This window comes from Ambystoma mexicanum, chromosome 8 (genome assembly GCF_040938575.1).
Source record: "Ambystoma mexicanum isolate Mex_15411 chromosome 8, UKY_AmexF1_1, whole genome shotgun sequence".
Taxonomy (NCBI): domain Eukaryota; kingdom Metazoa; phylum Chordata; class Amphibia; order Caudata; family Ambystomatidae; genus Ambystoma; species Ambystoma mexicanum.
In genome coordinates, this window is record NC_090929.1 from 1,112,563,329 (window position 1) to 1,112,588,178 (window position 24,850).

At 47.2% G+C, this 24,850-nt stretch overlaps 1 protein-coding gene across 4 annotated transcripts in view; it reads right to left on the reverse strand.

Annotated features, from left to right (window-relative positions):
- Positions 1 to 24,850, reverse strand: part of PAOX (polyamine oxidase) — a 572,703-nt gene that overhangs the window by 176,845 nt on the left and 371,008 nt on the right. For all 4 annotated transcript variants that reach the window (XR_011268680.1, XM_069611145.1, XM_069611143.1 and 1 more), the window contains exon 6: positions 271 to 383. Coding sequence is in view for 3 of the 4 variants with exons in the window: in XM_069611145.1 (XP_069467246.1) it covers positions 271 to 383 (113 nt within the window). In the remaining variant the exon portion in view is untranslated. The remainder of the gene's footprint in view (positions 1 to 270; positions 384 to 24,850) is intronic.

Sequence of the window (24,850 nt, forward strand, 5' to 3'; positions counted from 1 at the left end):
GTGCAGTAGGTAGTGAGGGACTAGGGAGGTGTGACAGTAGCCAAGCATGTGTTTCTGGCTCCCTTTATATGTTTGTTTTTCATATGCATTTATGGTTTACACCCCCTTTCATCTGAGGGCATCCCATAAGTTTGGAGAATGAGGCCCTTGATTCCCACAAGCCTAGAATATAGGAGTTGAAGGACTGGGGGTACCAGTACCTGCTATACAGAGCAACAGTTGTGTTGTGCTACACAAGTTAAGCCCCAGTATCAAGAGCCCAGAACTTACCAGTAAATCTCTGGAGGACCTGTGTCATGGAAGTGATGATTTCTGCATCAGTGAGTGTCTCCATGAATTCGGATTCCTTCCCTGCAATAAATCCGCACAGAACGTGGCCAAGTCTAAGGGAAAACAGAGACAGAGGGCAGGCATCAGCAAATTATAAGACCCCTTGTAGGTCCTTCACTAAATCAGTCCCTTAACTCTCTGAGAGCAGGCAAAATAATCAAATATGTTTAACCCAGGAACTACCTCCAAACGGACACTTAATCTATTCTAAACAGTCCCCTGTTCTCTGCAGAGCACACCCGTAAGTGCATCTAAGCAGGCCCTTAGTAATCTTTTGTGCAGTCATGTCACCAACACACACTAGCCTCCAACTGCCCCCAATTAGATCATTGCCTTCCTCCAAGCAGAGACCAAAATCTCCTCAGACCATAAATCACAAACTAACTGGAGTAGATAACCTTCTACCAACAGAATCTTAACCTACTTGGAGCTCACTGGTAGTCATCTGGGAACACATCAATAATATAGTCTGATGAGCACTGCCTCAGCCTAACCAAAGAAGAAGTTTAACCCCCTGAGACTTATTTATTTATTTCATGTTATGGTTAATATACCCCTTCACCATACATAAGACATACAACAAATATATAAATACATAACCAAAATACCTCAATGTAGATATGAAACATTACAGATAACACAGCATCTCACTTCACCATTCACAAAACACATTTGAAACATAAAATGTATCAATACACATCAACCAAAAATAGCTCTATGCACACATAAAAATAGTACAAATAAGAAATGATATGTATTTACAAATAGCATATGTGTATACAACAAGCACTAAAAGAAGTAATTACCATTTTATATTGAACTTTAAAATCACTATGTCCATAACTACTAATGCAGTTTTCTCTCTAGAAATCAATATATTTTAAGGTATAAGATCTTTGGTAGGCTGAGCTGGAATTAGAGATAATTCATATAATTACTATTTGCTTTTTTAAGGTACATTTTAATTTCAATTAGCATTTTACACAGGAATATTACTAATTTGGTCGGACCGCCTTGTAATAAACGATTCCATAGCAATTGTAGAGATAATGAAGAAGGCTCATGAATAAAAATCAGTAGATAATGTTCCCTGATTGGTAGAAAAGCCTCATAGACCATTAAGATAAGTTTCAAAGTTTCTAAAATGTCTTTGACAACATTTACATAATCGCTTAGCTTTCTGAATTTCCCATCTTGACCAATAATCACCAACATAGGAAAAATATTGAAACAATCTCAAATAAAATGCTCTTCAAAAGGGTGACAGAAACAACAATTTTTTTTTATAACACATTTTATTGATTTTAAAACAGTATCACATTTCATCGAGAGGCATCTAGACAATCAAACATGTGAGGTGGACAGAATTCCCTCATAATTCAGGTACCTTTTGCCCATAAGTCTTTGTTACTTATGTGAGACAGGCATGGTATCAAGAGAGACACACTCAAAAGTAACAGTTTGAAAACCTTGATTATCAAACTTTTTTGGGTTGGTGTAATGCCTACCCGGCCCCAACTCTAAAGGATGATTCCCTCAACTGATGCTTCCAAAGGCCGTTGATGTCCATAAGTCAAAAAGCAAAGTTTGTCTGTGTACAAACCTATGCTTGCCTCACTCTGAAGAAAATTCCCTAACCAATTTGGTTTAAAGGAAAAATGGTGACTCAAAAAAAAAAGAAAGGAAATGTAAACCACAGCTGGTTTCAGGTAGTCTTACCAATGGGTGTAGTTCTACCAGTTCAAAATAGTTAAACTCAAATGGTTGCCTTGGAACCTTCCATGCAGGGCTCTTGCCGTAAGTCAATAGAGTTCACAATGAGTTCACAATGCCTCTGAGCCTCCTGAGGTTCCCTTCCTCAAGCTTTGATCCTTCCAGTTCCAATCAAAAAGACAGTTCCTGTTAGGCCCCACAGGGCTCCCTTCCCCCAACCCTAGGCCCCTCTTTACGAAGTTCAATAAACAAACAAAAGGTTGCTCTTGTCGTGTACAGCTCTTTCATGGGGGTAGTATCAGATAATTTCGAGAACACTGCGCTCTTTTCTCCTTCCAGGCGCAACCACTCTGACCTCTAGCCCTTTTCCTTAATCTCTGCCACCTTTCCCTCTTCCGTGCCGCTTTCACTCTGTCCTTTTCCACTTTACTGGGCTTCCTGCACACCTTCTTTATCTGCCGTCCACACTTGTATCTTCTTCCCATCTTTCCATGCCCTTTTCACACTTCTTTTCACTGTGCTCTCATGCACCTTCAGTTTCTCTTGCAGCTTCTGTATTTCTTTTGGGTTGCTTGCACCATCTCTTAACTGTCCATTTTCCTTTGCACTGTCTCTTTGCTGTCTCTATCCGTTTCGGGTCGCTTGTACTCCTCTCCTTACTTTCAGGTCTCTCTTGCACCTTGCAAGAGATATTCTTGGCTGTTTCTGCACCACCAGCGCACTTTGCTGCCTTTCATTTCTTCCACACCTCTAGCGCACCTTTTCTGTCATTACGCTTTACTTTCTTTTACCGCTTTCCAACTTTCGTTACCTTCGCTTTGGTTTTACCTTTCTCTTGCTTCGCTTTGCTTTCTTTCACCACTTTCCAGCTTTCGCTTGCTTTCCTCACGCTTTTGCTCACCGGGCTCTTCTCTCAACAACGTTCCTGCTCCCTCTCCAGCCAACCGCATGCTACCGAGATTCTCTGTCTCATGAGACTCACCAACAGTAGCGTGGCGCCGGCGAGCAGGTCAAATGGGTTTGCGTCGAGGTCAGGGGCTCACCACCTGCCCCTCAGGCACCCTTGGGACCGGCACATGTACCAGGGGAAATTAGCATGTCACTGAACACTGCCAGCAGGATAAAGGCTGCCTCGCTCCGGCTTCCTGGAGAAACGGCTCCCTAGGCACGCTGCAGCCCCTCACTAACACCAGGCCAGCGTCTCGGCACGCCATTCCCCTCCGGATCCTCCAGGCTTCTCTTCCTGCAGCTCCCTGCTGCTTGGCTCCTCTGGTCCAGTCAACATCCCCAGTTTGCGCTCCAATTCTGGCAGAACCACCCTTTTTACACTGAAGGTGGGAGTCAATTGGAGTCAGGTGTGCACAGTTAGGGAAATGTGCCTGATCTTGCCTGCCTATTAGTGAGACGGTTTTATATGGTAAGCCTCACTTTGTATCCCTATGTTGTTTCTATGGGTAATCCTCATTGCTCCCAGTTGCCTCTTTGTCCCAGTATTTATTGGAAATGGGAGGGGGAGATGGGGTGTGATTGGAAATATCCCATTAAGACTAAGGGAGAGTGGGTTGGTGCATCATTGGAAAAGGGGGAATACCATGTCCCACCCTCGGGTATTCACCTCCCAATCCCCCAAGACCCTCCAATCAGGTGTTCCTCCCTCGCTTGTCCACCTCCAGTGTCGGGATCCAAAAGCGATGGCCCTTCCCTGGCCACCTGAATGGAATATCCCTAGGTGGGAGAATACAGTCAGGTTTCTCACACTTACCTGTAACTGTATTTCTCCAGCATTGGTATATTTGATAGATTCACATGCTTGGAAATTCCCTGTAGTCAGACTGGGAATCCTTGGTAATTTAAAATAATTATATGTAAATTATTTCCTCACAGGAACAAAGCAATACAAATTGCATTATGCCTGAAAAGGCGTTTGCGTGTGTAGTGCCTCCACCTCCTTTGGTCCTTTATGACCCTAAACAATGAGATGGCAGGGTTTAAGCTCTATGAAATACACCAATGCAAAACAGATTCCAGAGACATGGCAGAAAGCAGTCATAGTGCCGGTCTACAAGAAAGGGAATTGTGAGGACCCCCAGAGTTACAGGCCGATAGCGTTAATCGATATTATTGGAAAAATGTAAGCAACACTCTTGTTAGATCATTTCAGGACCTGGGAAAGAACTGCACCTTCAAAAGATAATCTCCAAATGGGTTTCCAAAAAAATAGCAGTACGATGATCAACATCATGATAATCAACATCTTGAAAGCCTAAGTGAAGGAAGGTGCCCCCAAAGTGTATTTAGCTTTCGTCGATCTTTCGAAAGCGTTTGACAAAATAGATCGCAATTTGCTGTGGTCGAAATTACTTGCCTGGAACTGTCCGGCAAAGGTGCTTGACCGATTAAAAGCTCTGCACTCACAAACTACTATAAGAGTTAAGCTAAAACAACAAGGAACACTATCAGATGAAATCAAAATTAAACAGAGGGGTGAAACAAGGATGCCCTCTGGCCCCAGCCCTATTTATTGCATTCTTGGGAGATTTCCAGCACTCTGAAGCAAAAATTAGGGCTTTCCCGCCGAAGATTGGTAAAACCTTCATCCGCAGACTTCTGTACGCAGATGATGTTATCTTAATTGACCAGACGAAGATTGGCCTGCAACGCAAATTATCCAACCTGGCGAAATACATTGACGAAAACCATCTTGAGATAAACAAAAACAAAACAAAAATCCTGACAATCGAGAAAGCTCCCAATAAATAAACCCAACAGCTGACCTGGTTTCTCGACAATACCAAAATAGAATCGGTAAAAAACATCAGATACCTGGGAGTCCAAATTGATAGTTCAGGAACGGATAAGGCAATGCAAGACATGCTATGGGACAAAGCCAAAAGATTAACCTCGCAAATGAGAACAGTTCACAATAAGTTTGGGAAGTTCTCAATAATTCCTGCGATAAACTTTTATAAGACCAAAGTGGTACCGGCCCTGGCGTATGGAATGGAAGCCTCTCTGTATCTCCCACGTCCTCTCTGGAATAAATTGGAAGGCCTGGTCTGGAAAGCAGTCTTAGGCTTACCTAAGTCGACCTCCATGCCGGCCATCAGAAGAGAATTGGGTCTAGTGTCCTGTCATCTATGGTCGACCAAAGTTCTATAGGAAAATCATCATGGCTGACACCTTACCCGTATATAACATCATTAAATATGAAATCGAAATTGGTAAATGCATAGCCCTAAAAAAATGGGTCAAAAACAGAAAAGAAAAACTAACTGAAATAGCGTGCACGGAAAAAGAGCTAAAAGAAAATCCAGACAGAATGAAACAAAAAATGGAAGAGATGGACTGGATACACACGACTGAGAAAGCGGTAGAGAACAAACTCCTAACTCAGCTTCCGCTGACTTTTAAATAAACTGAAAAAACCTCAAAATGACTGTGCTAAATTTCCGGAAAAAAGAAAGAGATCGCTCTTTATGAAAGCTAGACTAAATCTACTGCTAACACAGGAAATTATAACTATCCGTGGATCAAAAGATAAAAAGGGATGCCGTCTATTTAAAAAGGCAGACGAGGTCGGAACTCTGAGACATCTTGTGATAAACTGCCCCAATACCAAACAAAATAGATCTACCCATCTCCTGCCGCTGTTAACAAACCTGTGGAACAGATTAATTTCAGGAGAAACTACCAGATGGACGGTGGCCATGGTTAATTTAGTTGAACTTGCATTCCGGCAGATCAACCAGGCACCGACTTCACCAGCGTCCCAGCCGAAGGGTGACCAACCCAGCGAATGAAGGTGTGGAAGATCATCGTCTGTCCATTGTAGAGAAATATGAGGACCTAGACCAAAGTCTAGGCGGAACCTAGAATTGAAGCAAGAAAGCTTGTTTGAAGCTTTGATAAAATTCGGGTGTTCCTTGAATAAATTAAATATATATCCTTGTATAGGATTTCTATGGTGCTATATTTCTATTTGCACATTACCCGTTGGGGTTAGTTATTGCGATTTTGCACATGCACTTGCGGTTTATTCAAAAAGCAGCCCGTGATGCATTATGGCACTTGCACTTTCATCACATAGCCTATCAACAATATGATGTATGATAATTTCGAATATATGTCACTAGCTACATTGACACATAGCTTTTCGCAATTCATTTATGAATTGCAGGAATAATATCTTGCAAATTGTCCAGGATTGCGACTAGTGATCAGTATGGAATATATTGGTACTTTGTCAGCGTGTTTTTTTACATTAGACAAACGTGTTTTAGACTAATAAATAAACACGACACACGCAGCACTACACATATATATAGATCTGACTTAATACACACTTTAAATCACACATTTGTTTTAAAAAAAAAATGAATAATACATTTATAAACGTAACATGTGCAATAGGAGGACACTTACTGAAGTTTAAAATGTGTGGTTTACATGTTGAGAAAAGCGATATATCGCCAGCCAATTGGATCTGCCTAACAAATTATTGCATGCAATTCAATGTTTTTTAAGGTAACCTACTGTGGGTTTAAACACTTTCAAACATGGCGGATTTTGTGGGAAAAAATGGCTACCATTGTTCTGGACAATCTATCCTTGTATTCCATAGAGAATATACGGGTTTAAATGGACTTCTGCACCCTCATCGTGATCAAGCGGCTAGCTTTGCCGCGAAACGCGTCGTTGTCCGCATTTTTCTCATGTCCATGGCATTTCATTAAAGAACATTTTGGACGTTTGGATGACTGCTGGCCTCTTTGCTACTCTGGGTCCCTATGCACAGCATGTGATCTAAGCAGATTGCACAAGCCTCAGAAATATATATATATATATATATAGCAATGCTGAAGAAATACAGTTACAGGTAAGATTCTCATGTTTGAATAGAATACCAAGCAGTGAAGCATGTTATGCCCTTGAAAATACAGTTGAGGTTTTTAACCTCATTAAGTAGAGCACTTTAACTGTCACGCATGCTAGGTAACCATGGATGGGAAGGAGGGAGACATAGGCTGCTCCTACCTTACGAAAACAGGTTGCAGTAGGACCGCTGACTCCCTTCTAAGTGTCTTCTGTAAGCAGTAATGCATGGCAAACTTATGGAGCGTGCTCCAGGTGGCAGCTCTACATGTCCTTTATCGCCACTCACGCTTGAGAAGCTACGAACGCTGCCCTCACTTGGACTCTGTGCTTGAATACCTTCCTGCGCTTCTGCTGACAGAATTACTGACCTTGTGCCTCCCTGTGTGGTGGTGTAGTGAATGGGGGTTGCATTGTTTGTCTGGACTGTGACCACTTGGCCTGTTTGCACCGGCTGGAAAGATTTCAGCGCCCAATGTATAGCTAGGAGTTCTAAGACAATGATGTGGAGGTGCAGGTCATTTGGCAACCATGCGCCCTTTGCTTGCAGCTGCCCGAGATGTGCTCCCCAGCCTGACAGGGATGCATTTGTTCCGAGTAGTAGCGTTGATGAGGGTGCCTGAAACGGCATGTCTTGACTTGGATTCCTTTCCTTGGCCCACCACTGTAGTGCCTTGTGAAAGGGCTCTGTGTGGTTTACGACATCTTCTCACGAGCTGTAGCCTTGTGTCCATTGGTTGTCCAGCGTTTCCTGAACGGGTCTCGTTCGTAACCTGCAGTTGGGATTCAGGTATATACAGGAGAACATCATGCCCAGAAAGGATTTTAACCGACATACCGCAGAGGAGGCATTGTCAAGAAACCAAGAAACCAGCCCTAGCATTGCAGTAATCTTTTCGGATTAAGAATGCAAGTATTCAACTCTGCTCCGAGGAAGGGGACGGTTTGAGGCAGTGCCAACAATGATTTGGGTTTGTTGATGGAAAACCCTAGAACTTCCAGCATTGATGTTGTCTGTGCGACTGCTGCGGTTTTGACCCTTTCAGAGTTTGCCTTTATTAGCTAGTCGTCTAAGTATGGGAACACCTCGATCCCTTTGCGCCTGAGTTGTGCTGCCACTGGTAGCACACCTGTCAGATTTTTTTTCTTACGAATGGTGTAAGTGTTGGCTTATTCGCCCTACCACAGGGGTGCGATGTGGGTCTCACAGAGATGTTGCAAATTTTTCTTACCCTGTGCCCTTGCTTGGCCCGACCCCCGCCTTCCTCTTTGCATGTGTTATCTCGTCATCGACTGTTGGCACCTGTTGCCTGCTTGGTATGAGGTGGAGAAGGATCATTGGGTTTTGAAAGATCTGTTGTACCTTCTGTATCTTAGGGTGTAGCCCCGAAAGGCACGAAATGTATGGCAGTCTTTGTCCTTATCTCTCAGCGAGCTTATTGCCCTTGTTGTGTCCATATCGATTTGATTCTTTTGAGTTGGTCCTCTATTTTTTTGCAGATAAGTTCCTACCCATCAAAAGGCATGTCCAGGATTTGGGCCTGCACCTCAGGCCTGAAGTTGGTCGCCTTCATCTATACCTGTCTCCAGAGCACTGTACCATGGGTCATTTATCTGAACCCATATTCGGCCATGTCTACCGCTGAGTCAATCATGATCGGATGTGGCTTCACCAACCGCTACAATGGCTTTTACCTCGTCTTGGAATTCTGTGGCAGATGCTTTGCCAGTTTAGACATCCTCAGCCAGCGCTCCCTGTCAAATCTTGCTGTCATTGCCAGCACGTTAGCTGCTCTCACAGTGAGCGAAGCTGCTGATGACACTTTGCTTCCCATGGTTTCCAGCTCTGCCCTTCTTTGTCCGGAGGGGCTTTCAACAGTGTATGGGAGGATAGGTCCAGGAGTCCCCCCGCCCCTGCATGCCCCACCTTGTGAGGTTCGTGGCTCGTCAGGGGTCCCCCTGTCACCAGGCCCAGGTGACGGGGTGACTACTGATCGACACACAGGACTGATCATGCTGTATCATGGATACCATTTTAGAAAGCATCAGGATTCCATTTTAGATACTGACAACCTGAAACCCAACAAGACAGCCTGCATGCGAATGCTGCAGCTTGGCCCCCACTCACAGAGAGCCATGCCCTTCCCCTGGCGCCTCCGCTCCATGGCAGATCCGCTGAAGGCCTGTTCTCACGAGAAACCAGACACGAACAAGTATCAAAACAAACACTGTATCATTCACATTCTGCAGTACATCACTGCCCCCGAAGTGACCTGACTCGTGGTTCAAGCCTGGTAAATATCAGAAAACCATCCTAACAGAACAGGCCTCGAGCCTGCATCTAACCCATAACATGTAAAATATATGATGTCAATACCCTCTTTGTATGAACCCTTGTAGATGTCCAGCCACACTCCAGTGCCTGACGGTTTACAAAGGTTGCTAAATCAAATATAAACACCCATGTTTAAGGAAGAAGTAATTCATAGGTTTTGGTAAAACAGGCATGGTCTCAGCTCATATACGGTACCATGTGTAATGAAAAGAAATTGATACTGACCGCCTAGGGTTAACTAACGAATGCTGCTAAGTAAAAAGGAAGGCAAATGAAGCATTACTGCAAGCATGTGTGTATGTATGTATGTGCATAGAGGGACACGTTTAAATGTACAAGCCAGAATGAAAATGGATTATCGTCTCTGAATGTATTGCTTCCATGCTTCTGAGTACACCATCAAACCTAATGCTACCTCATGTGTTATTCAGTTATTACCGTGCGACATTGCTAAAATATAGTCGTCCAATGTTTAATGATGTATGTAACACTGCCAAATTATTGTAGACAAATATAAAAAATTATACGAATGTATAGACTGTAGAAATGTGTGATCGTTTTAATATTACCAACTTTATTAATCATTTCCTTGTTTTACATAGTGTGCAGCCTAAGCACAGAGAATTGCCCACACACACACACACACACCCAAGGCCATCTCCCCTCCCGTCCCACCAAGGCACGCCAGGACAAGCTGGTGTGCTAGCAGCCCAGCCTCACCTCCCCCCATTCTGCTGAACCCGCTTCAAGTATTCGCCTCCCCCCGTGTCCCAGACCGCCATGGTCGGCCGAATGAATTATTTACAACCCGGTCCTAAAACCCCACCGCCCCAAGGGGCCAGAGGTACACCCTTGTTGATCCAGTGGCCCTCCGGTTCACCCTAAATTAATGGGCCTTGGGAAACAGTTATTCAACCCTGTACTAACACATCATAAAGTAATTCTTTACTACATCTAACGAGACCAGAATGACAGTGCAGCTCACCCCATGCACTCAGACCAGACCCCCAGGTTTATGAGACCCGGTCAACAGGTCAGAAGTAACAGTGTCTTGATGTATTGGTAAAGCCTCACATTATATGTATTCCTCCTGTGTCTCATTAACCTTTAGAGTAACCTATTGCAGGATTTACAGGGCAACCGGAATTATCTAAATGAATGAATGTTGTATGTGTGGCCACAAGGGCAGAAAGTCAGGGCACCCGTCCATCAACGACACTGACCGCACCTGGCCTGGCAGCAACACCCCGATGAGCCCAGCTGACCTATCCGCCCCACGTTGGCACCAGGTTGATGTCCTCCAACCACGAAGCGGCTCGTCACAACTGCACCTATAGTTAGTCGACGCCACCCAATCCCCAGGATTATGTGCCCCCTATAGTGTGTAGGTGTCTATGACGAAATTGTGTAATAAATATTTTTTTTTTTTATTGTCAGACAGAGCGCTCTCGGAGCTTGCAGAGTCCTTTGCATGCCCTATTTGATTTGAACCTTTTACTTTTAACCGCACTTGGTCCTAGCCTCATTCCCTTTTGGGTGCGTCTTTTATTGCCTCTCATTGCAGGGAGGGTAATGCCTTTTGGGGACGCTTGCCTTCAACAGCGAGGACGAGTTAGCTAGCTTTTTCCTTGCTGCAACCGTGATTAGAGAGTCAGACTTAGGGTGTCCCCTTAGGCAAAAGGGAACTGTATCAGGAGCCATTTATTTTTTCTCCAGACGACAAACCAGAGCGGGGGTAGATAAAGGAGTAGATAATATTTTCTCGCCTGCTTCCCATATAGTGTCGAGAATTGGGATGGTTGTCAAAGATCTGCGTTTGTCTCTATGCTCAGAGCACAGACTTCTTTTCTTCTCAGGAAACCTGAATCGTATACAGCTCAGCTGATTTAGGTATTATAGTGTGAAAAGACACAACATCATCTGATGGTGAGATACCCAACTTCGTGGATGAACGTGTTTCGTCATGGACGAAGACTGTTTAGCCGTCGACGAGGCCTTCGAGAGCAAAGCTTTGGCCGTAGGCTAAGACATTTTAATTGTGATCATCGACGAACGACCTTCCATGGACGACATTGGTGTGAGCGGGCTGCCTTGCTTCGGCGACACAGCTGCTTGTGGACGGTGTAGAAAAGATATATGTTGACGGTGGTCCCGCCGACAACCGTTCCGATGATGAAGGCTTAACCTCTTAAGTCCCAAGGACGAGGTATCTCGTCCTTGGCATTCCCTCCAGGTTGCCAAGGACGAGATAGCTTGTCCTTTTAGGCACTTCGTTTCGTGTGATCCAACCCCCAGGCTATGTGAGGGGGAGTTCCCTCCTCACTGCCCGGGGGTTGGATTACCTTCAGTTTCACGTCGGCTTGCGTAATGCACACAACATAAATCTGAAAGTATTTTCACTGCAGCAGCCATTTTCGGTTGCCGCGGTGAAGAGAGAAGAGGTAAGCGCCCTTCTCCCTCTCCCTCCATCTCCGGCTGTATTTCAAGCCAGAGATTGAGGGAGGTGTTGTTGGAAAGGAGAGATTCTCCCCTTTCCAAAGACACCTTTTGTGAAAGCATTGCTTGTCGCGGATCGGGCGCAGAGCACTCAATCAGCGGCCAGCAATGCCACTGGACCACCAGGGATCCGTTTATGATGCAGGGGGAGGGGATGCTGCTTACTAGGTAAGCCCCCACCCCCAAGGCCCCAAAGCATGTGGCCACAGCTATGGAGACCCTGGGGGCAGTTGGGTGATGGGAAAGGGATATGTAAACAAAAAGATAATAAATAATCACCAGCAAACAGGGATGTGGGTGGGGAGGCCACTAGCCACCAGGTATTTTTTTTACATGAAAAGGGGGGTGGGAGGGGCACCCCTTGCAGCCCTCCCTGGGGGCAGATTTCTTGCGCCAGGCAGGAGTACATGAGGTGGCCCTGCCATCCAATTGGGGAGGGAGGGCACCAGGAAAGTGTAGGCAGGCCCCCCAAAGGATGGGGACTGCAGGTTAGGGCCCCCCTGGAATGGGCCCAAAATAAAAAATTAAAAAAAAACGGAAAATAAATTCATGGTTGGTTTTGGGGGCAAATGTGTTTTCACTGGGGGGCGGGGTTCAGTAGACCACCATGGATGGCTTGCAAGGAGGTGGGGGGGTGTGATTGTAAAATAAGTGAAATAAGTGTAGATTTGTTTTTGATGGGATGACAATAGGTAACAAATGTTTTTTGTTTCGTTTACAGCTTTTTCTACGCGAGCAGCCGCAACGTTATGTGAGTACTGTTTTTTTATTATTCTTCGGTTAGGGCCCACTGTCAGTGGGGTGCGTGACACTGGGGCTGGATTGTTGGTGGTGTGGGTGGGAATGGGCCATCTGGGGAGATATTTTGGTGAGCTGGGACACAATTGCAGGGGTAGGCCACAAATTGCCCCCCATGCTAGCAGAACATTGGGGTTTCTCTGGGGGCGGATGTCTCTGATGTGGGTTGACCGTCTGCAAGCCCAGGCTGCATCTCTGGCTGTGCTACGTTACAGATGTCACCTCTGGGGAGGAATGGGGATCCTGCCGGGGCTCCCTGGAGCTGCCGCTGTGCTTAGGGCACGGTACACCCACATGGTAAATGGATGTACAAGGCCGGGGACATCAACTCCAACCGTCCTTGAGTTGTGGCTGGGCTGTATTACAGCTTTTCCCTTCTGAGAGGTATTGGCACACTGCCAGCACTCCCTGGTGGGGAAAAGCTGTAACAGCTACTGCAGGCCCTTATTCCATTGATAATGTGATGCTGTAACTGCAACCTCTCACCCCTCTGCTTAGCCTGCACCAAGTATCAGCCCTCCCCTAAACTCCCAGACCCACAATAACACCATAAAACATGTTTCACACCCAGAGGCCTTGGTTAAAAGAAATATAATTAACAAGCCTCTCATCCCGCTGCCTTTTTGATATACCAGCTATGCGTCCTCTGACCAGATAGTATCCAAGCTCACCCGAACCCCCGACTGACCATGGTGGCAGTATATCTACTCTTGTACTAACATACTATAAATATGTCCCCCACTAGATCAAACAAAGCAGGCTGATGGAAGTATCCCAGACATGTGCCCCCTGATAGAGTACTGAAACTCCTGAAGCAGCCCCTTTATTGCATAGTGTTTTTATGATGATGAGATAAGAGCACCCAAAGTTGTGTACCATTTCTCTTGTGATGTTAGATTAACAACTTGTAGGATTTACAGGACATTATAAATTATAATGAATTCTGAATGAGTATGTGTGGCCACAAGGGCAAATGCTAGCATAGTCCAAGAAGTATCAATCAACTATCTTCTGACCAGAGCTTCACCCTGAGGAGTTCAGCTGACCTGCAAGCATCACGATGACACCTCAAGAAGCCTCGCCAGTCCCGGAGCTTCACCTCTATGGATGTATATGTGCCTCTACCCCACTGCCCAATCTCATCGATTAATGTATCCCTTAGCTCCCACGTCATAGGTGATGTGGTTTTGTAACAAAATGTGAATGTTTGCTGATGTTTGGCAGAGCGCTCTCGGAGTTTGCAGAGTTCTCTGCTTGCCCTATATTGGTTGGATGAACAAGTTACTTTCTTACCTGGCAACGTTCTTTTGATGGGATGTTCCGACGACGTATTCCATATCTATGACAGGTAATCATCACAGCTGTGCTGCTTCGGAAAATTTTCTGCGTCCTGCATCGATGACGTCGATACACTGTCCTCGAGGGCCTCCGTCGAGCAGACGTCACCGGATGTTATAAGTAGGATGCACGATGCCCGTAGCCTCAGTTTTAGTTTTTTCCCAGAACGTGTGGCAGCAATCTTCTGCCAGTATGGACACAGAAAGCCTTGCGGAAACGTAAGCTGCAATCGGATAAGAAATTCTGTAGCAGGCAGACTGGGAGGGTACGATATGGAATAAGTCGTCGGAACATCCCATCGAAAGAACGTTACCAGGTAAGAAAGTAACTTGTTCGTCGAGGGGATTGGTTCCTCTGACGTATTACATATCTATGAGAGACTCCCAAAGCAGTACCAACGTATGGAGGAGGGAAAAGAATTTAGAATTTAGAAATTTAGAATGCCCAATTAAATAGCAGAATAAAGGACCGCCTTGCCAAAGGCCAGATCCTGCCCATGGATAGAATCTAGGGAGTAGTGTCTTACAAAAGTATGGACCGAAGCCCATGTAGCTGCTTCACAAATGTTACGAATGGGAACACCCCTCTGCAGAGCAGTAGAGGCAGCCACACCCCTAGTAGAACGGGCCCGTAAGTCTACCCGAGGGTCCTTACCCGCCAAGCGGTAACATTCAGAAATTGCCAAGATAATCCATCTAGACAAAGTCTGCTTAGTAGCAGCTTGTCCCAAACGCCTTCCAGCATATCCTATAAAGAGCTGATCGTCCACTCTGACCCGGGACATGCGTGAAATGTAGAAACTTAAAGCTCTCCTAGGATCCAACCTATGGAGCCTCTCCTCTTCCTTACCAGGATGTGGAGGAGGATAGACCGCCGGAAGAATAACCTCTGCCCTGCCTGCTTAGAGTGTCCGCCGTCTTGTTTTCGTCTCCGGCCAGATGAACTGTCGAGATCAAAATTTCCTGATGGATGGGCCAGAACTAGAGCTGCATCGCCTCCCTGCACAGAGGAAGTGACCCTGCCCCCCCCTTTTTGTTGAGGTAGTGCATGGCCATTGTGTTGTCTGTCAGGATCAGGACATTCTTCCCTCGCACAGTCGGCAGAAAAGCCTTCAGGGCAAGCCCGACGGCCCTCAGCTCCAACAGATTGATATGGAGTCTGGACTCCGACGGAGAACAACGACTGCTGACTGTCAACTCGTTGGCATGAGCTCCCCATCCCATGAGGGATGCGTCCTTCACGATCGTCACCTGCGGCCAGGGTAGCCAAAATGGAGCCCCCTTCATCAGATTGCCTTTGATGGCCCACCACAGAAGATCCTGGGCGACCGAGGGCGGCACCTGAACGGGATCCAACAACATGCCAGAGGATTGTGAACACTGCATCTTGAGAGCCCACTGCAGAGATCTCATCCGCAGCCTGGCCTCTGGCACCAGAGGAATGCAGGATGCCATGAGGCCTAGCAACCTCAAGAACTCGAACGCCAGGACACTCTGGGCATGTTGAAACTTGTGCACCATCTGCAGAATGTGATGAGCCCTCACCTGGGGAGGGAAACACTGCCCCAGGGATGTGTCGAGCACCGCTCCGATATACTGGAGCAGCTGTGTTGGCGTCAAGTGGGACTTCTTTAAGTTGAGGGAGAAGCCCAGCCTGTGAAGGGAATGGCAGGTGACAGACAGATGATCCAGGACTTGCTCGGGAGAGCGCGCCCTGATCAACCAATCGTCCAGGTAGGGGTAGACGTGAATCCCCCTTTTCCTGACATACGCTGCCACAACCACCATGAGCTTGGTGAAGACCCTCCGGGCGGAGGTTAACTCCGAACGGCAGGACCAGAAACTGAAAGTGCGAGTCGCCAACCGCGAACCTCAGGTACTTCTTGTGCTTGGGATGAATCGGCACATGAAAGTAAGCGTCCTTGAGGTCGAGAGACACCAACCAGTACTGAAGTTGAAGGGCCTGGAGGACTTGAGAGAGTGACCATCTTGAACTTGTCCTTCCTGAGGAGCTTGTTCAAACCACGCAAGTCCATGATGGGTCTCAATCCCCCCGTCTTTCTTTAAAATAAAAAAATAAGGGGAATACCATCCCTTGTTCCTTTCCGATACAGGCACCAGTTCTATGGCGCTTTTCTCCAGCAGGGATTTTATTTCCTGCGCAAGGAGCGGATCTAGACTCTTGAAAAGAGATATTCAATGGTGGATTGTCATGAGGCCTCTGCAGGAAAGGAAGACAGTAGCCATGGGCTATGATCTCCAGAACCCATACATCTGAAGTAATGGTACGCCATTCTACAAGATGCTGCGCCAGCCTTCCCCCAACCGGCGAACCATGGCCTCATGACTGAGCTGAAGCGGCTGCGGCAGTGCCTGAGGGCAAAGAGGCAACCTTGTTTTACACCTCTGGTACTCCTACTTTGGCCCCTTTGACTTGCAGTTCCCCTAAATCTACCAAAGGAAGAGTAGTATCGAAAGGAACATCCCCTCCTTTGCTGTCCCCTAGAACGAAAAGGCAGAGGTTGGCGAAATGCAGCGCTCCACGACTTCACTGCGGCTTTGGAGGTCTGCAACTGCTCAAGGCTCACGTCAGCCTTGCTGCCAAAAAGAGCAAAGGGCAAAAAGATGGTCACCATCAAAGGGCTTGTACATCCGGAGCAAACCCCGACTTCCGCAACCACGCAAATCTGCGCATCACGGTGCTCGCCGCCATGGACCAGCTGACACAGTCTGCCACGTCCAGACCTGAATGAACGGATTCACACATGGCATCCTTGCCATCCTGTACAAGGGCAAGAAAGCCATCCCATTCCTCCCCTTTGGGAATATGTTCAGCCGCCAATGAAACAATTCCACAGAGTGTGAGTGAAACGTTCTAAGGCACACACGGAGTTGGCTGCTTTCAAAGCCATACCCCCTGAAGAAAAGACTTTCTTCGCCCAACCGTCAAAACATTTGTCGTCCCTATCAGGAGGGATGGTAGGGTACAACGCCTGTTTTGCTGGGGCCGTCGCTGCCTGCACCACCAAACTCTCCGGAGTAGGGTGCATGGACAAGTAGCCGGGGTCGCCAATGGCTGGGCTGTACTTTTTCGGCAACGACTTACCCACTGCCGGGAGACTCTCTGGAGCAGTACAAGCCGCCGCCACCCTTCGTTGCAAGGCCATATGGAATGGCAGTACCGGGTCAGTTGGTGAACCTTGGTCCAAGAGATCCGTCAGGTCATCCTGCAGAAAATCTACTGGTGGCGCAGACCACCCCAAGTACTCTGTCACCCTCGACATCAGCCGCCTGTACGAAGAGTCAGCATGCGTACCAGGCTCAGGCCTGCCAAACTCAACCTCCGGGGAGGTATCAAGATCACTGGCGTCATGCAAAGACTGACGCAAGTCTTCAATCTGGCTATGACCAGACAATATCTCGTCAGGAACCTCATCCGGAACCAAACCTTCCTGAGACCCTTCCTCCACCGCAGAAATATAATCCAGAGCCTGGAATAAATTGCTGGAGGAGGGCACAGAAAAAGGCTCAAAGAGAGGTCTCACCGACTTCTTCTGGGCCTTCCTCAGGGTTTCCACCGATGCACAGGGTACCTCTGATAAAGCATCTTCGAAAGGCGTTGACATAATCGGCGTCGACGTCGAGCATGGCGCCGATGGCTTCGACACAGGCGGAGCCACGAACGTGTCCTTCAACGGCATCGGCGCCGATGGCGTCAATGACTTCCTCGGAGGCGGAGCCTCGAGAGAGTCCCTCGACGGACATGGCGCCGATTGGCATCAACGTCTTCTTTGAAGACCTCACAGGCTCCGACTGTCTCGAGGGCCTCGAGGACCGGGACCTGGAGCGAGCATGACTAGAGCGATCCACCTTGTCCGATCGGGACCTCGAAGGCGCCCGATGATCGCGCCGACCACCCAAGCCCGAAGGCGTGCGAGCGGTGGCCCTAGTACGTTCCCTGCCAGCTTCTTGCGAAGGCGCGGATGGAACGGAGCCCTGCGATAGAAAAATCGCCATCATCTCTGTGCGAAAGGCATCCCATTCCGTAGGAGTAGAGTGCTCGGACGAGGAAGTCGACCGGTGACAGCGCTTCTGCAGGTGCCTCGAAGAGGCAGAGGAATGGTGAACACTCCGAGACCGAGACCCCCTGTACTTACGCCTACAACGCGGAGAGTTGCCTTTCGAATCGTCGGTCAGAAAGCCCAACGGATTTCGACTTTCAGGGCTTGGAAACCTTACCGACAGAAAGCTTCTTCCGCTCCCGCAAGGCCTTCGATCTTAACGACTGGCAATCGTCACAATCATCCATGGCGTGGTCCTCACCGAGGCACCAGAGGCAGGCGTTGTGCGGGTCCGTAAGCGACATCTTGGAACCGCAGTCCCAACACTTCTTGAAACCCGGCAGCGGGGTAGAAGAAGACGAAGACATGATGTACTTCACAAAATGAACAAGGTCAAAGACCGATAGAATATAACGCCGAAGAACTGAGATCTCCGAAGCAAATACGTTCCTGGAATCAACGGAACTGAGGCTACGGGCGTTGTGCGTCCTACTTATAACATCCGGTGACGTCGGCTCGACGGAGGCCCTCGAGGACAGCGTATCAACGTCATCGACGCAGACGCCGAACATGTTCCCAAGAAGCACAGCTGTGGTGATTACCTGTCATAGATATGGAATACGTCGGAGGAACCAATCCCCTCGAAAAACTTACCTTTTGACTTCACCCGCACTTGGTCTTATTCCCATCTGGGCTGTGTCCATTATTGACTGTCATTGAGGAGTTTTAAATGGCTTTTGGGGGACGCTCACTTTCACTGTCTTGGATGATTCCTCATCCGATGATTGTGGTCTGCTTTCGAGATGAAGCAGAAGACTTGTGTGTCTTGTCTGTCCTGCAACTGCTTTTGTGAGAAAGACTTGCTGATTTTACAGGTTTGGATATCATGAGGGTATAAGTAGTAGATTCATGTGGTCCACCACAAAGATGACCACCTTATTGCACCTACTGCAGTCCTTGTTAATCCTTCCATGACTTCCTCTGCCATGAGGTGCTTCGAGAAAACGTTTCATTCGATGATTTAAAAGGAAAGAAAGAGTCTCCTCAGCCCAGGAAGCTCTCAGAGGGCAACAGACGTCATTCTGATTGAAATAGTCCACAATCTGACTGCAGTTTTAAAGATTCTTGGCCAAAAACAGATGAAAGCTTGGAGAGGTGAAGAGGATTTCCCTTATCTAACTGTCTGTGGTGAAAATTGTATGCACAGGAGCAAGAAGCGTTATGCTTTGCCCCGGTTTGGGGCGCTGTGAGAAACCTGAAGGTGTCTCCCTAGCTAGTCCCCGGGGATCTGCCATCCAGGTGGCCAGGACACGGCCTTCGCTATTGGATCCAGTTCCTGGGGGTGGACTAGTGAGGGAGCATCACCTGGATGGAGGGTCCTCAGGGAGTGGGTCAGCGATGGGCGAGACGCAGTATCCCCCTTCCTTCAACACCTTTTCCCTATCCTCTTCAGTAGGACATTCAACACCACTGCCCCCCCCTTTTCCGCCATGAACACTTTTGCATGACACACAAGAGAACGGACTAACACCAGAGCCGTTTCCCCGACATGTCCCAATACAAGGGTAAGGCAAAGTCATGCAATTGATCAGAATCACACACACCTGACGGCCCTTTACCTTCCCCGCAGACGTACAAGGTGGAGCAAGAGAGCACAGTACGAGCAAGGCAGACCGCACGACAAGACAGCTATCCAGACCCAGCAGTTCAAAAGGAGGAAAAAGGCGGCAAACATCGAGAGGCTGACGAGGAGAGACACAACCTTGCCCTTTTTGACGCAGACCCAAAAAACTGCTGCAGAGGGAATCGCAAGACCGAGGTCAATAGCCCATGTGTGTTGCAGCAGATTTCAACGGTACACTCAGCGTATCAACGCTGATAAGCCAGAGCAAGGGAGACTCCTACTACCATAGTACCAGCTTTGACTCCAGTCCAGTTACAAGGAAAGACAAGCGGTTCATCACAGCCGGTGAGTTGAAGGGAGAACCAATAAGAACTGGGCTGTGTTGAATGAAAGACGCAAAGTGGCAAAGTCATAGAAGTTCAATGAACTGTGAGATTCGAAAGGGGGAAGACCAGCTGCAGAAAGGGACCGGCACCACGTGGGTGCTGCTCCGAGAAACTCTAGTCCATTCCCATCTGAGTAAAAACTACAGATACCAGAAAGCCGTAGGAGAGCCGCCAAGATAGGTCAAAGTGGTCACACAGGAGGTAAAGCAAACTCCCTGTACAGTCGAAAGCCTTTGTCCTAATAACTATAAAGAAAGCAAGGGTAGTGAATCCCACCACATGAGAAAGCAAGGGAAGTAAATCCCGCTCACACTGAAAGTAAATGTGAAGTTGGTAAGAGTGAACCTGGAATAGGGATGCTGACAAGGAAGGGGCAAAGTCTAAAGTCCCAAGAAACGTGTTGACAAACATGAACACGGCCGAGGGATGTCCACCGGAACGGTTTAAAAAAAGACATTAAGATTTGTGAGTGAAAGGATAAGTCATAGCGAACCCAGAGGAGGGAGGCTGAACATGAAGAGGGGTCAGTGCCCAGAAGAGGGGGACCCAGGGGTGAAGAATCCTCACCCCAAGTAAAATGAGGAAGCAAACTTTAATTTAGTTGAAGGAACTTTTGTTTTGTTATTTGAAAACGTCAGGCCCTCGAAGGCAAGAGACTTTCCAGGGAACCGAAACATGGCCATCGAGGCTCATGATAGACAAACAGAACTTTCGTGCCGGGAAAGCTCGAGTGTGTGCTGTGCTCCAAGATACCATCTTACCCAGTGCTCAAAACATGGGGAAGGAAGACCTAAGCTACCGCATCGTGACATATTATTTGTGAACACTTCTTTCTTTTCTTGAAAACCATCCCATACTCTTTTTGTGTTAGTTGTAAGGTTTGGCAATAGGTTTCTTAGTATAGGCCCCTTTTATTTGACATGCTGCCACTAGGACTGCCTTATTTTCATTTTGATGGTCGACGCTTGCTCCCATCTTAGATTTAGGTTTAGATTAGGCTTTTTTCCAACCTGCATACAGTTTAATAAACACCCTTAAACTGTGATCACTTGTGTCTGTCTTTACTGTTGCCACCATGAGTTCCTTACATAGCTCACTATTATTACACATCCTACTCCACAAAAGCTAGGGGCATCCTGACGTTGGTGCATCGTACCTTACAGTTCACACATTTAGGATCTTTAATGAAGAGGGGCGGTTTGTGATTGTGCATGGTGTTTTGTGCACGAGAGAAGTACTACTAGCCAACATATATGGGCCCAACATTGATGACTTTCTATGAAAGGGTCTTCCAACTGTGCTCTTCATACCCGATGGCGGAGATTATTTGGGGTGGCGATTTGAATACCATACTGGAAACGGTGCGAGATCGCACAGGCACGTCTACAGATCTCTCACTAGAGCGGCGCAGTCTACACTTAACGTGCATGAGCCGGGCCTACTGGATGCTTTGTGGACAATGCATACCACTGATAGAGAGTACACATACTACTCCTCAGTCCATTATATGCACTCATGAATAGCCGCATGGCTGATTTTGAGTATGTTATTTAACAACATAATTGAATGCACTTGCCCCGGACCTTGTCTGACCATTCCCCGATACTGTGAACATTGGGTATGACAGTAGTGGGGAGACATCAGTCACCGTGGCGATTTAAACCCTCGGCACTGCTGGACCCTGCATTCTCACTAAATTTGCATGAACATGTGGCCTCCTTATTTGACAATTCGTGGGTCGGTCGCCACAACAGCAAAGTTGTGGCAGGCCTTTAAGGCGTATGTCGGAGGAGTGTCAACGTCAACTGAATTTGGAGTTCTTAGAAGGATAAGGAAGGGCCTGGAGGGCAGAGAAGCAACACTCTGGATGTTGCAGCAGCAGTATGCATATGCCCATGGTGAGACAAGATGTCAAGACTGAGTAAGATGCTTATTGTGATGCCGCACAGAGAATTGAAATTCATGGATACGCATTGGATGACTAGGAAATATCTAGAAGCAGATAGGCCCGGTCGCACACTAGCCTGACTTGTTAGGTCTGACACAGGGAATGTCCACATGCCTTGTACTAAAATGCAGAGTGGGTCCACAGTGCACACAGATGCAGATATCAATGCTGTGTACTATAAGTTTAATTCAGCGCTTTATCAACCAAAAGGGAGTGCCATTCAGTGCGAGATGGTGCAATATCTGGCAGGGATCTAGACCACACTCCCATCTAATGAGGCAAGTCAGTCCTGTGAAATGCCCTTAACGCTAGAAGAAATTAAGGCAGCCATCATGGACCTACTGAGCGCTGGGATCAGACGGTCTGGGGCTAAATTTTACAGAGAGTACCAGGAGGTTCTGGCTCCATATTTGTTACAGCTGTGGGAGAAGGTGCTGTTTAAGGTTATACTGCCGGAAACGATGCATGAAACAGTTCTTATTCTATTACTCAAACCGGATAAAGCAGTAGAAGAATGCGGCTCTTATTGACCATTGTCGCTTATAAATATAGGTGCAAAAATATTTGCTAAAGCAATTGCGACCAGGCTATCCCCCCTAATTCCATACATAGTGCACCCGGACCATTCAGGCTTCATTCCAGGCCGTTCAACAGCCTTGAATTTGAGAATACTATACAATGTTATGTCACAGGTTTCCCCAAAACGCATGATATGATAATTTATAACGTGCCTGTACACAAGTGTTTCTAGGTGTGATTGGAGTATCCCTAGACATGCAAAAGGCGTTTGATACGGTTTCATATTTTAAGTGTTGTCAAATTATGGCTTCGGCCCCAACTTTGTATCCTGGATTAAACTGCTTTACACGCAACCATTTGCTCGAGTACACACTAACGGGAGACACTTCCCCATACTACAGCTTCGGGGTTGGACACGACAGGGGTGCCCCCTATATCTACTACTGTTTGCAATGATAATAGAGCCCTTAGCGGAACTAGTGTGCGACAAGCACAGCAGAGCTGGTATCAGATTGGGGGGACGCACAGAAGTGTTCTCCCCGTATGCTTATATTTTGCTCTATATTCGTGACCCTAAGATCAACCTAGAAAGAGTGGTGAATGCGTTGTAGACTTTGGCAGATACTCAGGTCTCCACTTGAACAGCAATAAATTGGAAATATTCCTGTTGACAGATTACACAACAGAACCAACTAACACAGGAGGACTAAATTGCTCTGCGCGCACAATTCGATATCTAGGGATTATGATATCACGGCGGGCGTCCACAACGTACATTACCGTCATGACAGCTAAACTACACTGGTGGGAGGGAATCGTAATGTCTTTAGTTGTGAGACTCATTGCTTAAAATGATAATACTACTTAAACATGTAGACCCGTTTCATAATATACCTGTGTGGCCGTGCATTCTTTAGAGAGCTTAATAGGGTGTGCACCTCGTTTGGCTGGTCAAGTGGTCAGGTCTACATGAAATTGACCCATATGGCCCGTTCCTATGAGACAGGGGGCATTGCTGCTCCCAATTCTGAAATATACAATTTAGTGGTGCAGGCATACTATTCCATTTACTGGACAGAGGACATACATAGATTGTTACATGTTAGACTGGAACCACATCGCTTCCGACAATATTAGCAGGTGGAGAATACAGTCACGCACACCCACTTAACACAGAGGGACAACATGTGATGCATGGAAAAGGTATGCAGGGAATTGTAGCCTCATATGCCATGAGGATGCAGCTATGGGGATTGGGGAGGGGGGGGGGTGTCTGTGCTATCTCCCACTATGGATAACACCAGAGAGAGGACCTGGAGTGCAGCACACATACTTACACTGAGGGACTTATTCTAAGAAAGGCGGTTTGTAGAATGGGAGTTTATTAAGACATATATAGGGGACAATCCTCTTCAACTATTTAACCATCTCCGCATGAAGGCTGCATTTCAAACACACTAGCTCACTTTCCCGGAGGCACCACCTCTAAACCGCTTGCATAACATATATCACTACACATAAAGGCAGTTAGAAGAGTATTTCAACACTATATACGCTGGTGCAAAGCACCGAGAAACAGAAAGTGATGACTGCTAGGGCCAAGTGGTGTGCTGACCTAGAGGTAGAACTGAGAGATGCACATTGGAAAGTCATATATGGTCCAACTAAGGGTGTTTCACTCAATTCTAAATATCGTCTAATACACTTCAAGGTTCTCAATAGTCTGCATTATCCCACGTCCAGGACCAGTCCGTTCAAAGTGAATGGCGAGGGGAGATGCTCAAAGTACCACACTGAGAACGCCACTTTGTTACACATGCTGTGGTCATGCCAAAACTCTGCACATACTGGTCCACGGTTCGTCAAACTTTGTCCACAATACTGTCATGATGCCTACCTCTGAGGAGCCAGGTCCGACCCAGCAACCCCAGAGGCAGGCATCATTTCCCCCAGGGGAGTGCCAGCGGGCCCAAGCTGGGGCCCTTTGGACGCAGTCCTGGCGCCTTAGGCGCCAGGCTCATGTTGGACCCCTGTCCTGTCGCCTTAGGCGCCAGGCTCATAAAGCTAGACATGTGTTCAAGTGTTTTAATGTGCACTTACCTGATGCAGACCATGCTGCTACATCCAGGCCCTCTTGAGGCCTGAATGGAACTACTTTACCTGTGGGACTACTTTCTACCCGGGTGTGGTCGGGGAAGGATACATACCTGATCGGTGGAAGGATACACACTTGGAACTTCTTCCAAAGCTATGTAAACCACTCCCGATCAGCAACTCACGCTTCGCGTTGTTCTGCTCCTCGCAGCTGGACGTTCACCGTGTCAGCTCCTGCATCTGGACCTCAGCCACGCCTGTCAGTATCCTGGGTCACCTGCAAAGGGAGACAAAAGACCTTACCTGCTAAATCAGCACCACGGAGACATCACACCGA